Consider the following 17,520-nt stretch of genomic DNA (forward strand, 5'->3'; position numbering starts at 1 on the left):
TTAGGTGGCCCTGTGGCTGCAATGCTTCATTCTCTTACTACCTTCTATTCTGGGCAGATGGTGAAAGCAGTGCAAAATTGGATGTGAGAGCTCTGTGCTGCTCCTGGTGCCTGCTTCACTTCATGTGAGCTTCAGGGAGAATTATGTGCTGTGAAATCAATAGGGTCTCGCTCTGAAGGCATCTTGCAGATGGGTCTAGTGAGTTTCCCATTGGAGCTCTGACTAAGAATGACTCCTTCCTGTGCAAACTTGGACCACACCATTTCCCCTTGCTGACGAAAAATAATACCTCTCACCTTTAATATGAAGATTTCAGGACAGTTTAATATAAAACACTAATGAATTACACTAATACTCCCACTATAAAAAGAGTGACATTATCTTCTTTCATACAGATTCAAACCATGAGATTGAATGACTTTCCTGTCTCACTTTGAGAGCTAGGTACAGAACCTGTGAGACAAAAGTGTCAATCCAGTCTTTTCACTGGAAGATTTTGCTGTAACCAGTTAACCTTGTATATGTCAATCTGCTGTGCACTTCTTTTCCTTGACATCTTGCCCCTAATGCAGGCAGTAAAAAACCCATCCCGTTTTATGGTGAAAGTGGGAGCAGAGAGCAGCAACAGGTTTAGGACTCCTTTCTGGTTCTGTGTATCCTGAAGGCATATCTAGGCACAAGCAGTAGACAGGTCATACGAGATCTCTGTTTTGCTGGGGAGGGTGAGCCCGGGCAGACATGCCATCCTGCTGTGAGAAGAGCACAGAGAAGTCAGACTGGGCATTGGCAGGTGGAGGTTGCTATCCTAACACAGAAGCAAGCAAAGTTCTGGACCTTGCACTGCTTTGCAGGGGATAGTGAGTGGGGTGCTGTGCCCTGGCTGGGATGAACTGGCTGGAAGGGCTTGTATAGGCTTGTGTCCTTCACTTTTCCCTTGACCTCAGCAGCACCACTATTGTTTTGAGTGCTTCCAGCACAGTGACAGGAGCACAGTTGTGAGCCTGTGCAACTCTACAGCTTTCTGTCTGTATCAAAGCTAAGTCCAGTGCTTCCAGGGGTGCAGGTTAGCACCTCTTTTAGGCAATGTGTCTTGCTGTCCCATTCATAAGTGATAAAAACACATTACATCCATCCCAACTCTGGAGTGCAAAACATGCTAGTAAGGAATAGCCCTTGTACTCAGGGGAGTACCTGGTATTTATATAGAAATGCCTTTTTTCTTCCCCTCTCTGAGCCTACTGGATATATTTTTACTGCCTAGAACTTCAGCCTCCTTAGTGTCCATCAAAACAGAATTTGAACCTGCTTTGAAGTATCCACTGGCTTGCTTCAGCCTTGAGCTAGCATTTCAGAAGAAATGTAGATGGACAGTTTAATGTGCCAATGTAGACCCAGCTGTTTTGTCCTGCCTGCAAGAACTTTGGATCTACAAAACTCCAGTCAAGAATATTGTATTATGGAGAAGACAATTATCTTTCTCAGGGTGAGAAGGACTTGGCTGCTTTTACTCCAGGAAAGGAACTATGGCTGAAGGTTTATACTCTACCATGTCTCATCTAGAAAATACCAAAATGCTTGTCTGTAATCTTATTGCTTTATAAACCTTGCTATGTAAGACACAGAAATACATTATTGGTCTTCTGTTGTCTCATCCTGGAAAATATTCACTTGTCATGTTTTAGATGGGGGCCCATTGTAGACAGGGGAAGATAGAGAGGGCGAGCAAGGACAAAGGAATAAATTCTAGTTAGTACAAGCTTTTGCCATGTTTTTTGACTTAAGTATCTTCCAGGTGATGTGAGTTGCAGCCCTATTCCTTCCATGGCACAACACTTTTATCCTGGGGGAAGAATTTTAGAAAACTCCTAGAAAACTACCTTTGATAGCTTTTCTCTTTCACAAATAAAAAATGAGTTACATAGAAACACAGAGGTGATGGGAAAGACCTCTTTACATGTTTCCCTAAATAGGAGGTAAAATGCATTGCTTCAAACAACAGGCTTCATCCATAGGCTCAGTGCATCTCTGTAGGACATTCCTGAGGCTTACCTGCTACTGAGAGGCAGTGGTGCTACACAGAACTTGCCAACAACAGATGGCTCATCCTTGCGCCAAAAGTGATTCTTGGGGATGTACTTCAGGGTCACACTGTTCATCTGGCAGAGAGGAACTTGGTGGACCAGCAGATGTTTGCCTGTCTCCTCGTCCTTAGGTCTGCAAAGCAGGATGAGAGATGTGAGGGGTGTGTTCAGTCAACCTGCAGATACAGTCTGTGTCCAGATCCATGGAAACACTGGAGGAATCTGCAGTATTATTATTGTGAAGCCCATGTGTAATAAAATTGAGTGAGAAGACTCATCTGTCAAAACAAGGCATCATGTGAGCGCCTTACAGGCTGTCTTTCCATGTTTTATCTCTGTATTCAGGAATGTTTCTGAATAAATATCCTTCCTTCCATCACCAACTCTTCTTACTGGTGCATATTGATTGAAACACTGCTCAGCTTGCCACAGAGAGGTAAGTAGTAGATAAGTCTATGAAATGGTGAATGGCATGGATGGGGATCATTTGTTCATAATTTCTTCCAGTACACAAACTGGGGTCCTCAAAGAAATCTAAGAGGTGGCAGGCTCAGAAAAAAAAAAAAAATACTGAACAGAGTACCACTCCTTTCAAGCTATTAAAATCCTTGCTTTGGGATGTTGTGAATACCAGGAAGTTTATATGACTGTACAAGCCAAGAGAGGGGGACAGGGCATGTTTGTGGAATACAAAAGCTAGCAAGGATAAAGATCTCATCTTTGGCTCTGAAAGTCCCTGAGATGTAACTAGACACAGGGAAACTCTTTGGGGAAGTATTGCTACATGCTTACACAGAGATTTTTTTATACTCTTCTCTAGCTACTTGCTTTTGATCATGTTGAAGGTGGGATGATTGGATAGAACGACCTTTGTCCATCCCTATGCTCTTACACAGGCAATGTGAACTGAGAAATGACAGAGGTTTGGTAATGAGCCAATGGCCAGAGCCCAGTGAATTGTGTGCCACAGATCTGTGCTGCCCAGGTATTTTAAGTCCCTTCTATGGAGTCCATCCTTTGGGCCTTACACTTGATCTACTTGGCACCTCCTAGAGCATGGAGATCGTGGATTTCCTTGTGCTCATGAAGAATGATATATGTGCAACTCATTTGGTCCCAGAACCACCTGGGTGATGGTCTGATCAGAAACACGATGGCAGGGAAAGGGGAGAGGTGACAAAAGGGTCAGGAAGAGCCTACAATTCTGCTAACCAAAGTAAATCTCAGGCATGGGCTGGCAGCAGCACTCAGAGCAGAAAACCCACACCAGCACACCCAGTCCCTCCCTTAGACTGCAGCTGTAGGTGCTGGGTTTTGTGTGTCTGTGTCTGGCTTGAAGCTGCTAAAAAAAAAGCAGCTTCAAGCAAAACTGTGGTTATAAAAGTGAAAAATGGATAGCAAATGGAGGCCATCTCTCTATGGCATATTGTCCATGGACAGAGGAATGCAGTACAGTTAACCATGTCAAATGAGCCACTCCTGGCACTGACACTTGGTCCAATCCTGCACAACCTTTGGATGGATTTAGAAGACTTGGCTGGCTTCAGAGGTATGTTTTCTTGGATATGGGGGATGATGTCAAGTGATGTGTAAGCAGACAGCAGTGCAGCTGGGAAGTGTCCTGTGTAAAAAACTCGTCACTCATCAGGCCCATGTCAGCTACTGAAGCTTGGGGACGTGTCTCTTGGGGCATTCTGAGCAACATGTGGGGAGGAGTGAGATTGGAATGGGTATTTGGGAGAGGAGACAAGAAGGGCAGTGTGAGGCGAGACACAACCATGTGAGTCCTTTGCTGAAGGTCTGAGACTAGCTGAACACTCCCAAGTAAGTGCCTCTGCACTTCTGGGAAAATGCAGGATGATATACATGACAGATCATCTGAGATAAGACACTGATCGATCAGTGTCTGAACTGTGATGTGAGGATCTATGTTTAGATGACTATTTGATACTCTGAGCTTGACTGCACTGGAAGGCTGAGCTTTGCCTAGAGCAGGGAAATTTGCCCTTTGCTACTAGTGGGAAATAAAAGGGATATATTCAATTTTATACTCTCAAATCTGTAGCTTTTTTGCTGTAAGCAAATTTTTCAGTTTGGCCTTGTGCTTCTAAGAAAGGCATTTAAAAGAAACACAGCTGCTGTTCTCCCCTGCCGGGCATCTCTGGATAGGTTACCCTGCTCTAACTCCACTGTCTCATTAAAACCGGAGGGTACAGCAAAGCCTCGGGATTGCCTGCCTGGCTCACTTCCCCGGGCAGCCTTTCCTTCCAGCGCTCACATGCCTCCTGCTGGACTCCCACCAAACCTAGTGTACAACAACTGCCGATGGAAGGGCCGCAGAGGTCCTCTTCTGACCTGGGAATTGCTATTTCTTCTCTCCTGCATCTGTGGAAAAGGCAGATTCCAAACCAGGAGGAGTTGAACAGACTGAGCTCCACCAGGCTGGAGCACAAACCCAAATTGTGGTGCCTGGCTGGAAATCTGTGACCAAGGATCTGTGTCACCCTGGAGAGTACCCTAGGGTGTGGCTTCCCCTTCCCCATTTCTCCTCCTTGCCTTCTGCTGCCCACGACTGAATCAGAATATTTTGGCTTAGCAGTAAGGACTGTGTGGGAGCCAGCACTGGAACCCCTGTGATCCCAGGAGAGCTGGCTGGGACTCCAGCAGGCTGCCTTCCTGCTTCCCGAGGAAGCCAGCCACATATGCTAGTTGCATTGTGGTCCCTAGTCCAGAGCAATGGATGAGGAGTAGGAAGAAGTGAGGAAGGCTCTGGGGAACTTGTGGTGGGGAAATCCCCTGGTGGCAAGAGCTGTGGAAGCTGTGGAGTCTGATCTTTTAATTCAGACACGATCTGGTGGAGAGTGGTACTTTCAAGAGGAATCTTTCTGTCTACACAGTGGGTCTTGCTTTTGTCTGCAATGGGAGTGAGAGTGTTACTGCAACAAGCTACTAACACGTTCTGACTATTCTGAGGTGCACTTGTCTCCTCTTTGCCACTGCTGTCCCCTTGGGCATCAAGAGAAATGTCTAAGCCACCAAGTCCATCCTTCTGGAGCCTCTGGTGGATTGGGATCTTGCTGTTAGCCACCCCTGTCTGCCAGAGCAGGGCTAATAATTGAGTGATTGCAGTTTGATGTGGTGCCAGGACAGGGTATGGTGTGGAAAAGGAACCAGCATAGCCACACAAAAGGATGCAAATCTGGGGCTCCCAGGGTGTTCCTACTCCTTTGTGCACTTTGGAAAGACATGGACCCAGTCAGGGTTACTGAGTAATGGTTAACACACGCCTGATCCTTGAGGGCATTTAAGGTAAATGTGGAGAGACTCGAGAAACAAGTAGTTCATCATTCAGGGAAATACACTATTGTTGTGCTCTTCCTGGACTAGGATAAACATCCTTACTCATGGAGATGGGAAGAAACAGGCCAGAAGCATGCACTGTCACTCACATGGTGATCTTTGCTGTGTCCTTGGTGCTGTTGCTGCTGAAACTGATCTCAATGCTGGTGACTCTGTTTCTTTTCTTCAACAAGTGGAACTCAACCAGGCTGTGGTGGGCTGAGTAAGAAGCAAAGAATGTGGCAGTGAGGACATGTACTACCCGTAGGACCTGCCCATGACAAAAGAGGGGCTCTAGCACTCATTCCCTGGCCCCACCAGTAAAAAAGATCAAACAGTACATAAAAAAGAATCAGTCTTTGTGCTATGTGAGGCACAGGGGGCATGTCTGTGTAGCCCAGTGTGAACAGACAGGCATTTTTAATCCCTTTTACTTCAGCCCTGAAACCATGTGGCTGTGTTCGTTCAGGGCTGTGCCCACACTAACAATTCTGTTGGAAAGGGCTTTATGGAGGAGATGTGCAGGGTTATTGCTCTTCAGTGCTGTGTCTCAGACCCCATGGCCCACAGCAGCTGACTCTGTTGGGTGTGCTGTAATTACCTGGGCTCCTCAGGGGATCTGCCTCATTGGCCAACACCCTTCTGGCTCTTTTTTCTCTCATGCTACTTACCACAGAATGGGGGTGAAGGACTGGTCATTAAAAAAACTTTCACTTCCTGGGGCAGCCTGCTCATGTTGACACCTGCCTGCTCCAACAGGCCTGCAGGAGGAAATTAAGTCAGTGCAGGAAAAGCCATGAATGACAGAGCAGACATATAATCAGTCACCTCCTTTCACCCTGCCTGACTCCCCTGTCTTAGAGAACAGATCCCTTTCTGCTATGCAAATCAGAGCAAGTACAAGTTTGTGGTGTCTATTTGACAGGTTAACATTCCCTCAGGAAACCTCCTCTGGCTACTCCAGGCAACTACCACCAGAGAACCTCTTGGTGCCTTTCTTTTCATTCCTCTACTAACAAACTGTGCTGTCAGTTGCATCTGTGCAAAATGAGCAAGACTGAAGACTACCAGCTCAGGAAACTGAGTGCAGATATAAATGACAGTGCAGACACAAAGGGAAATTGAATTCCTTGATCAAATGAGGAAACCACCATAACTCGTGTGCTGCATCATTGAATAGCTGGCAAAATGGTTTGGTGAGATGGGGAAGAGGTGGCTGATCTGAGAGAACCTATACCAAAAAAGGCCTCTCTTTATGTTCCTCTGGTACCATACTGCAAATAGCAGCAGAGGACACTTCCTTTCCTCATGCCACAGCCCTGTTTAAGAAGCCTAAAAGAGGCATCTATTACCTTCTCCCAGTCCAAAGGCTGGTCATCATCTGGACTGGACTCCATCATCTCTGGGATGACCATGGCAGAAATTTATGAAAAGGAGGTGACTCAGCAACACTGAATGATGTAGAAGAATGGGATTTTAGATTTGAGCTAAAATTTCCAGCTGCTACTCTCAACAAGACATTTGTTTGAGCTGATTGCCTACTGATTTTGGCAGGTGATTCTCACAACTCTCTTTCAACACATTTCTGGGCCCTAGGGAAATGTCTAAAGATCAGAAATAATCAAAATTTTGCTGTTCTACCTTGGGCAATATATGAGCTTTTATAATGTGTTCATAGATGTCTGAAAACAAAACAGTTTCTCACTCTTCCCAAAAACAGATCCAAAGCAAATCCTGCTCAGAGAATTCTGGACTGCATCCTGTGCTCTGCACTGATACCATCAGGAATGTATTGTCATCTGCTCCAGGAAGTTCTCATGCTGGTACTGTACCTATTCTGGGACAGGAGGACAGGAAGGGTTCTGCACAGTCCAGGCAATGACCATTTAGAAAATCTTGATGACTTGCACAGGGGAATCCCACGATGGGACAGGGATGGCTCAAGGCACTGATGTAGAGATGTACTGCCCGCACGTGATCACAGATCAGGAAGTTATAGCCTGCAAGGAACAAACCTACCACAGAAAAGCAGCCATGAGCCTTCCTGATGACTTCAGGCTTTTTGCTCATTCCCAATGAACTGGGAGTGAAGGAACACTCTTACTGCAATGATCACTTTCCCATTAATAACATTTTGCAAGGCATTTCTGTGCCTACAAGCCCAGGCACCACTGCAAGAAAAGTTTGGCAAGAAGTTAGAAGTGTAACTGTCTCCCAGACTGAGTCCCTTAGAAGAGAGGGACCACAGGGCTGTCATGTTTCTGTCAAAGTCCCATCAATCAGGCCATCAATCAAGCTCTCTGTGAGTGGATGCAGCAGCTTTGATTCCCACCTGCACTGAAACCCCAGCTAAGAGAAATGAGGTACCTGAGGTATCCCAGGTAAGCTGACACTCAATGCAGCTGACTCATACTGAACATAATTGAATGTTAATGAGTCCACACTGTTACCATGGGAAGTCCTCTTCTTTAGAAGAAAAGGACAGTAATTGTATGAACTCTCTCTCTAAGTTGTGTGTCTCTCTAGACACAACTTCCAGCATGAAGACAGAAAGCAGCTTTTGTTAGTGCTACCTAAGAGCCTTTCTAACAAAGCGTCATCTCTATTGAAGCTAGGGGTTTGTGTCACAGAGAAGCATCACCAAAATCACGCCTCTTGACAGTGGAGCTGCCAAGACATTTGATCTGTATGTGATTTTAATTCACTTGCTTCTTGTACTGCTGAGAAGAGATGTGGGTTGTGAATACGTTTGTCTCGCTTTGCTGACTGCCCTGGCTGTAGCAAGAGCTGCTTGCCAAGCAGCATTTTCACAGTCTGCTAAATGGCCATGAAAGGTCTTTGCTTGGCCAGAGAGTGTTCTTACCTGCAGAGCTGAATCTGTGACATCCTGGCTGATCTTTGCCTCCATTGACAAAATAATCAATGTGGCCTACAGGAATCCGGATCCCAAAATCTGAAAGGAGGTGAAATGCCACTTCATTCTCAGGCTTGGCTCTTCTGTAGGCTTTACCCTACATGTTGATGACAGGTCCCAATAATTGGTTAAGCATTAGTAGCCAGCCCTAATGCTGGAGACATCAAGGCCAGATTTTCTGCTTCTACATGTGCAGGTTTGATGCATGGAGCAGAAAATGCTCCAGGCCCTGCCATCAAAATGTCTGGAAACTGTGTCTTAACCACCACCTCAGTGACTCTAGTCCCTGACTCTATGGAAAGGAGAACTAAACTGACCACAGCCTTAATGTGGGATTATGAAGGATAATTGAGGGCTGTGTTGGTAGAGGTTTCCCTGAGGCAAAAGGTGTGACTCAAAGGCACCACATTATTCTTTAGCACACCTTCTGCTTATGTAGATCCTCAGTGCTTTAGAGAAGTTACACTGTTGTTGCACCAGCTGTTGGTTTGACTCTCTTACTTTCTGATAGCACTCTTGGTGGCACCTTTCTTACATTAGGTGGGAAAAAACAAAGTGAAACTAGACCTGTAGATTCCCTTCAGACAGTAAATATTGTGCCGAGCTGGTTTTGATAAAACTCACTGTGCTGTAGCAATCTCTGCCTGTCTATTGTTTGAAGTGCTCTGGGGTATGAATTCATCATCAAAGCCTTTCTTAACAAGAAACTTCCCCAGAGTGAACTCAAACTCATGGTAGTCTGGCAAAAAAGGACAATGACCTACAGACCCCTTAGCAATAATGATGTCAGGAGGAACAGAAGTTCAGGCTGAGGAGGAGGGAAGCCAGCTTACTGTCAGCATCAGTATGAATGGCTTCCACGAAGAGGGCATCCCCAGGATCCAGGCGTTCCTCAGGGCTGGCTGTGGTGTACTTAGGGCCTGCAGGATCCAGGGCTGTAATGAAATCAGACACCTCAACAACAAGTACTCTTCATCCCTTCTCTTTCTTATTTCTGGACCAGTTATTTAATCTAAAACTTTAGTGCTAGGCAGAAATAATAAATTATTCCAAAGTCTCAGTGATAAAGATCCAGAACAGTTTCTGCCAGTGACAACTTCCACCACAGCTTCCTTGCATTGTCCTTGCTGTTCCACCCTTTTAGCAGTGTTTTAACTCAAGGCTCCAGGCTGAAAAGCCATGACTGAGCTTTAAATAGCTCTGACAGAGCGGGTGCATAGTGTCTCTTGGAGTTTTGGTGAAAGAGAATCAAACTTTTTAATGCCTTCCCAAATTGTGCTGTCATGTGTATTAGCATTATAGTCTGAGAAATGTCACTGGAGATCAGCATTTAGGTGGTGAATTCAGCACCCCAGGCATTAACCAACTCAGGAATTACAGAAGTTTCATACTACCTAACAATTTTAAACCAGAGGGTTCTGAGCCCTTTCCCCACAAGTAAAACTGATTCTTTAGCAATCATCTACATTTTTGCCTAAAACTTGCTCCTAGAGCAATTTCTGTGGACTCAAAGGAACACAGAAAAGTATCCTTGGCAATACCAAGAAGCAGATTACAAGAAAATCTTTTTCTGAGCTTTAGCCTGTTCTCATTTTATAGAAAAGTAACCTCACAAGACTTTTTTTCGCTCCCCAGGCAACAATAGTTTATGGAGCAGGTCTTTTCCACATGCCACTTAACCTTGGAGCTGGCTGGTTTCAGCCGGCTTTGGACTCAGTCTCATTAATTCTCTATGGAGAAGGCAATATCAACAATATAGAAATGGGCATGTCTGCATTTCTGAGGGAAGGGAAAGGGAAGGAGGAAAAGGAAAAGAGGAAAAAACATCTTCTTTCTTGTTCTTTCTGCAAATAAAAGGTAAAAATAAGACTTTAATGCTCTTTTATCTTAATATGCACAAAAAGCTGAGGTTCCCTACCCACTTCTACAGGCCAAGTTGCAGTTAAAAACTTTAAAAGCTACTGAAAATTGTTATTTAGTGTGGCATGAAGTTCTTAGTGAGGAGGCAGAAACCTAATACAAACAGCAGTCTATTCTAGCACAGCTCCAAGGCAAGCAAGTTTCTATCCTCTCTCTTCTATCCCTTCCCTCTCCAAGCACAAGCTGCATAATCTCCATTGAGATGTACATCTTTGCTAAGGAAACTATTCATGGAGTTCTACTTGCAAATTAATTCCTTCAAGCTTTTTAATTTCCTCTGCAAGTATTGAAACAAAGTGTTCTTTTCAGAGTTCAGTAAGTGCTGTTCGTTCCAGTTTCTTTCCTGCACAGGGAGATAGCAACTGGAACAGGCATGGATTAAAGAAACTCACTTTGGAAAAGTAAAGTCTGTGCTCTGACCTCCAAGACTCCCTCTGGTTTTGCTCCACACAACTCTTCTTAGGTGACTGAAAACACTTCAGCAAATTGTGGCTCTGGGATCAAATTCCTGTGTGAGTGTATGCATGTGTGGAAGGCAGGACATGAGACCAGGCATATCTTGGGTCTAACCCAATGTTGTCCTCAGGCTCCTAAATCTGAACTGAAATCTGCAATGCCCAGTGTGCCTATAAAATCATAGAATAAACAGGAATGTGGAAAAGGGATTGTATTCTAGCAGAGTTAAAAATGGAATTAATAAATCCACAGAGCTTCTATTACTTGTGGGCAACATAAAGGGGAAGAATTTTCACTCTGAAGTCAATTACCATGGTTTCATGGAAATGTGTCTTCTTCTGCTTATCTGAAGACATCACTGATCATTAAATTCTGGTGCAGGACACAGGCTACTCTGATTCCTCCTAATGTAAACTTTGATTTACAGCTTTAACAAGGTCTCAACATGAAATTCACTTCCTCTTAAGAAATGCCTGTATTTTATGCAGCATGGGTAGCTGTAAAAACTGAACCAACATTTCTCTGGGTGCCCTGCCAAGAGTGCAGTGAGACCCTTCCTGAGGATACCTCTGTGAGACAGGCCAGCATGGGCTGGGGCAGACTGGGAACTGGAGACTTTATGTCTGTTCCTTCTTGGTGGCATTCCCCTCCTATCAAAATGAACCCCTGTCATTGGGGATTCCCAGAATTTAGTAAAACGCTTGACAATCTGATATGACATTCAGTGCAGCTCTACTTTGAGGAGAGGTGATGGTGGTGGTGGTGTGTGGACTAGAGACCTTCCAAAGTTTCTTCTGACCTAAATGATTCTGTGACTTTATTCACGCTCCACACCTAAAGGCTGAATAGGTCCTGAGTGTATCAAAGCCTCTAAGTGACAGGATCAGCCTTTAACCATTTTTCTCTGCAATTCTCTTAGTGGAGCCTTTTCCTCACATCCAGGAGTCTGGCTGTGTTTAATTTAGCACAGTTGGGTGGCATTAGACCAGCCTGATGTGAAAACAGCCAGCTTGTGGGGGAGAACAGCAAGGAGCCTCATCTGGGTCCTCCCAACACTAGCCCAGGCTCTTGCCTTTGTTCCTTGCCTGAGCTGTGTGGTAGGAATGCCATGCCCAGACCTTTGCTTTGTTGGTCCTGCTTGGTCCTGACTTGACTTCCCAGCTTGATCTTGGGCTTGCCTTATCACTACAAACTTGCCTGGTGATCACTGGACTGTGGATGACCCTCGTTTCTGTCACTGGACCTGCTCTGCTTTTCTTGCCCAGACACAGTAGGACTGTACCCCTTGTCTGTGAGGCTACTGTCCCCTTGGCTCTCAGCTCACATTTTCCTGCAGGGCAGCTCACTCCTGCTGCTCCCCCTGCAATTACATTGCGGGCTTTAATTCTAAGAACCACATGTACATGCTTTAATTTGGAAGCAAAGCTTCTGGGTGTTGTGGACTTTCACTAGTCACGAGGGCTCGTACTTTGCTAAGCTGGCACCAATTTGAAGAGTGTAGCAGAGGTGGAAGGACTTTTCTGCAAATACTTGTGTTCTTTTGGGAGCGTGGAGGGGACTGATGTTGGAAAGGTGCTGTCAGAATCTAGGAAGAAGCCCATAAACTTGGATCTAGTGAGCCCTTATGAAATTCAAAGAGCACTCTGAATGACTCCCCTTTCTTGCTCTTTCATTCTCTCTCTTGAAGGGCAGGTGAGGAGCAGAGACTCAGTGTGATGATACCTGTTATCCGTCCCAGGCAGCCGCCATGGAAGTGCCCCACCAGGCCCCCGACATGTGCTCCAAGGCTTACCCCAATGATGTGGATAGATGTCCTTGAGACTCCCAGGGCCTGCAGGGTGACAATAATACAAATCATTGTTTCTATTGTAGCAGAAAGGTGAAATACCCTGTCCCAGCTCACACAGCAGCTCTATAACCCTCCTAATGTGGGATTGCTTTTGAGGTGTACAGTGGAAAACCAAATACTTAAGGAAATGATGGTTGTTGCCATTTCTGTTTTTCAGAGCCTTTTTTCAGGTCCACAGATGCAAACCCAGGCCTAAGCAGGTTGGTCAGCACTGCAAACATCCATGGAGAGTTTAAATGTAGCTGGTTAACACATGGATTCATCACCTTGGTTGCAGAAGTCTTGTTCAGCTGTGCTTTGCACAAACAGAATGCATTCTGGGGATTTCCACATACTGGGAAATATATCTGAAGCCAAGAGCAAATATAATACAGCCTCAAATCTCCCTCCCTCCAGCTTCCTGGACAAAATTTCTCATCAGAAGAAGAAGACTGTCCAGTGGATATGGATCTGAGAAAACCCAAGGCAGACTTTAGGTAGGTTCTGAACTGGAGGCAGCTGACAACTGGGATTTTTTCCAGAAAATGTCAAAACTCAAAAGGAAGAAGAAAAATGGTAGCATGTTCAAGCCTGGATTGAAAGAGGGAAAAAGGAAAAATCTGGACTAAAAAATCCACTTGTCCATCTGTAGGATACAGCAGGCTGGGAGCAGCTCCCTGGCCATGTTTCCTGCACTGGAAATGCACAGTAGCTTACCAGGAGCTTGCTGATGAACTGTGAGATGGCAAGGGCCACCTGTGTGACATTTTCCACTGCAGAGTGATAGGCTCCTGTAGACCCATGAATCCAGTCCACTGCGATCACATTCACCTGGCTGGTGTGCAGGATGGCTTGGACAAGCCCTTCAATCCAGGAAGGTTTGGTACCCAAGGCCCTGTGGAGTCACCAGAGACAAGGATGTTAGGTGTTCCCCAAGCAGGGCATGTGTCACTATGATGTTCACTGATACTGGATCTTCACATGGCTCAGAGGAGGCTGCCAGACAGTGGCTGAAAGTTATTTTTAGTGCCAGACACCCACACCTGGAATTTTTTTTTTTTTTTTTTTTTTTTTTTTTTTTTTTGCAGTGGTGTAATAGCACTTTCCAGAATGCTGTGATTTAGGAGGGAATCAGATGTTTTGATGAATGATATAACATTTGCAAGGCTCAGGCTGAGATCTCACTCTCACTCTCTCTCTGTGGTGATTCATTTAGTCACCACAGAGCCCACCTGGAGTAAGTGTGGTGACTGGGAACACCTGGATCCTTCTCTGCTGCCACTGGCAGGAAGTCCTTGGTCAGATCACCTAGTCTTTCACTGCTACATTTTCTCATCTCTCATTTCATCATATCTAGATAATAATAATAATAATAATAATAATAATCATCATCATCATCATCATCTATACCAAAGAATTCTAGGAAAACCAAGGAGGCTCTGTTCTACCCAGTTTCCCTAAAGCCATGTGGTGAATAGTGTGCTATCTCACTTGAAGGCAACAGCTGGTCTCCTGGGAACACCCTGCAACATTGGCTGGTTTCCTATGCACTTTCTATTCAGGCTTTTGCACTTCAAAATAAATAATATTATATGGTCACACCTGACTGAAAAATGGCACAGAAGCTTGCAGAATGATGGCAATTTAAAAAACCCAGCTCCAATCCCAACACTTTCAAGAATAGAAGGATAATCTGTCTGCTTGGCCTTCTAAATGGCTCATTAATCCAGGCTATTGGGCACGAAATCCAAGAAGACAATTTAAAACAAGAATCTAAAAAGACTTAACTAAAAATGTTGGAAAAAGGGAAGAAATAGAAAGATGTGAAGGAAGAGAGAGAAAGAGAGAGAGAAAGAGAGAGAGAAAGAAAGAGAGAAAGAGAGAAAGAAAGAAAGAAAGAAAGAAAGAAAGAAAGAAAGAAAGAAAGAAAGAAAGAAAGAAAGAAAGAAAAAGAAAAAGATCCTTATTTCTAACTTTTTTTAGGCTCTAAAGGGTGTGAAGCACACACAAGAAAAGGCAACTGGTCACAAACTGAAGGACTTCCAGTTGTGTTGTAATGGGGGGTGTCAGCAGCATTTTCCATCCATGGCCTCCCAGAAAATTCCTGGGTCCAGTTTGGGGATGAAAATCCCAATCTGCTCTTAGCAGTTATTTTGCATGCAGCCACTCTGCTGGGGAGATAAGAAGGTCACAGAAGCAGGAGAGTTGCATGCCAGCCCAGCCAGTGCTTGGGAATTCCCCAGCAGTGTTTAATTTACCAGTGAAAACTTGGTCACGGTGCTCTTCTCTCTCTCACCTGAAGCCATGGATGATGATTTTGGTTTCCAGGCTGCTGTTGAAGCTGCAATTCTTGATGCCATCATCAACTGAAATCAGCTCTCCACAGCTGGGGCTCGAGGAGGTGAACAGAAGAAACTGGACCTTAAGTTTTCTGCCATGTAGGATATTGGCTCTCTGGAAGTCATTGCAGTGATGCCCTGAGAGTCTGTCTGTATTCCCTGCACAGGAGGGAGGGAGTGGCACATTTAGTCTGTGTCTGTGCAATGGGAAAAAAACCACCCCTCATTCTAATTCATTTGGAAAATGAAGGTAGCAATTTCACTTCTATTGATAAAGATTAAAAGTATAGAGCATAAATTTAAATGAGACAATTCTGGACACTTTACCCAATTGATAAAGTTGTTTCTGTCCTTTGATGGAATTCCAGCTCTGTCTGGGAAAATAACCATGGATGTCATACCATGTTTGATTTCTGAAAATTGTTTTACCATGAGGTGAGTGATATTTTGCTGGGTTTTTTTGCAAATTGGCCACCTACACCAGCTACTAATTGTATTTATGAGGTGGCTGTTAGGTCTTTAAAAAAATGGTTGCTGACAGGTAGTCACCACTGAATGGTGGGTATATTTCTGTTCAAATTCTGGTAGGCTTAGTAGAAGGTACAAGTCTAACTGACAATTACATCAAAGATCCAGAAATAAGTATGAGTATGCTGATGAAAAAGTATGTCAAGGATAATTTCACAATTGATTAATTTACTGGATGAAAATGCTTTATGAGAAGGAAAAGGTTGCTGCTGGAAGGCACTCTGACCTAGATAGAAAAAAATAAACATCCGACCTGTAGCTAGTAAAACACCTAGGCAAATTTAGTCTAGAAAGCAAGCACAAAAGTACAGCAGTATGTGTCACTAGCAGTGTCACTTTAAGAGCTGGTATAGTGACATCCTGCTGCAATGACAATAAGTGCACCTTCCCTTTTTGGACTGGAGGAAGTGAAACCACCTTGAATCTGACATACGATAAAATATTTATTATTGCATTTATGTATTTTTCAATCAAACAACCAGCTTCCCAATTTCCCTCAGAAGATACTTTACACCAGCTAGACAAAACATGGCCTACAGGTCGGCACAAAGGGGTGAGATTCAATATTCAGATTCCCCTAGAAGGATGTGACTATCCCTTGCTGTTGTTTATTTCAGTCTTCCTATGCACTGACAAGGAAGAAGGAGATTATTTTTAGAGATCAGCTTGGAAAAAATGTAGGTCATGAGCCAGTCTAAGCAGCAAAAGTGGATCCAGTGCCAGTACAGTGAGTATCAGAAATGGCATAAGATGAAGGGGATCATCAGTAAAGGCAAGGCAGGAGGTGCACTGCAGTGAAGCTGCAGGTGTAGTGGGACTTAGATATGATCAGTCTCGTTGGCAGAACAATTAAAGAACGAAATAGAACTGTGGCATTTGTTTATTTTTTCTCAGCTACTGCAGATCACACTTGCTGAGATTTTGAAGCAGAAGATGCCACTGCCAGAGCCAAGAGATCCCTTTTTTGCATCCTTACACTTCAGGATAAACCTGGATCATTCTTGTAAATCAGGTTAATAGAATTACATGGCTGAGAGTGATTGAATCAAAGCACATGAAAAGAAAAGACCATTCTCACACTACTTTTTCTCCCCGGCACCTAACAAGATTATTGCAAGCACCTCTTGACATACAGCTTGTTTAGGGAGAATTGAATTCAAATCCTTCTCTGTAAAACCTTCAATCCCTTGCCAGGCACTCATGTTTTTCTTACCTGTTTGTGCTGAGCTGGGCAGCAAGAGGACAGCAAGTACAATGAGCAGTTTTCTCTTCGGATCTTCAACCATCTTCATGTTCATCCAGTTCAAGTATAACGATTGTACAGGGAAAAAACGGCTGTGGTTAATGATCAGCCTGACTCTGTAATGATCAATCAGCTTGTGCTCTTTTGGGGAAATGACCAAATTTGGATTCCGAGCAAACTATGTCTGCTCTTATTTAACCATTAGTCAAAATTTGAAGCAGAGGCTTCACTGACTGTTTTGGTTAAAGGAGACCTTCCTTTGACCTTCCTTTCCTCCCTATCCCCCTTTCCTCAAGGGAAACTTCTCACTTCAGAAATTTAGACAGTGAAACCTGTGATAGAGTGATAGAGTTACAGTGCTTTATCCTTGCTACCTAGATCTTTCTGCCAAATTCTGACTAGGGATGCTGGCTTATCGCAAGGCTTCACAGTAAGTCGCTGCCAGGAAGATTCATATCAGCCTTGCATCTTATTCTCCTACTGCATTGCTGTCTTTCCTGTATTTCTACTTTTGGTCAGATGCCCGAAACAGTCTAAATAAGGCAAAACAGTGGATTACATCTGAAAAGTGAGGGGAAAGGCAGGATAAAATGTAACTGGTGGTCATATCACCATAACATGCCCAGACTACTTTTTTTAGGGTGGGAGCACCCTTCAGTAATGCACCAGCAACATAAGCATGAAAATACTTCAAAAAGACCTTTAAATAAAAAACTTTACCACTTTGATGTATACAGATGAAGAAGAGTAAGTGCACACCCAAACACGTAACATGACAGTCATGATGTGGAGGTACCATATCCCTGGCTGAGATGGACTTTCAGGTAAGGATATACCTGTATCCTCTGTGTTGGTCCATCATACTGGACAAG

General features: G+C 44.2%; 1 protein-coding gene across 2 annotated transcripts; it reads right to left on the bottom strand.

Annotated features, from left to right (window-relative positions):
• Positions 1–326: 326 nt before the first annotated feature.
• On the bottom strand, positions 327–16,724 carry PLA1A (phospholipase A1 member A). 2 transcript variants are annotated; one of them, XM_083855942.1, is made up of 11 exons: positions 16,619–16,724; positions 14,835–15,036; positions 13,256–13,433; positions 12,433–12,541; positions 9,168–9,269; positions 8,284–8,373; positions 7,253–7,420; positions 6,092–6,181; positions 5,531–5,639; positions 2,050–2,214; positions 327–749 (listed from the first exon to the last, which is right to left on the bottom strand). In XM_083855942.1, the coding sequence occupies exons 1-11, from the start codon at positions 16,701–16,703 to the stop codon at positions 671–673; spliced, it is 1,377 nt and encodes a 458-aa protein (XP_083712068.1). In that variant the 5' UTR covers positions 16,704–16,724; the 3' UTR covers positions 327–670. The 2 variants fall into 2 exon arrangements, with proteins under 2 accessions (XP_083712068.1, XP_083712067.1); XM_083855941.1 differs by having other exon boundaries at positions 330–749; positions 7,253–7,435.
• Positions 16,725–17,520: the final 796 nt, after the last annotated feature.

The sequence above is a fragment of the Zosterops lateralis genome, assembly GCF_965231275.1.
Source record: "Zosterops lateralis genome assembly, chromosome: 2".
Classification (NCBI taxonomy): domain Eukaryota; kingdom Metazoa; phylum Chordata; class Aves; order Passeriformes; family Zosteropidae; genus Zosterops; species Zosterops lateralis.

Excerpts from the sequence above, each read along its gene's own strand:
- PLA1A (XM_083855941.1), bottom strand. The coding sequence starts at position 16,703 with ATGAACATGAAGATGGTTGAAGATCCGAAGAGAAAACTGCTCATTGTA. Across the intron at positions 8,374-9,167 it reads CATTCATACTGATGCTGACA|ATTTTGGGATCCGGATTCCT; the intron begins GTAAGCTGGCTT and ends ACCTCCTTTCAG. Across the intron at positions 2,215-5,530 it reads GACACAGCAAAGATCACCAT|ACCTAAGGACGAGGAGACAG; the intron begins GTGAGTGACAGT and ends CCTGCTTTGCAG.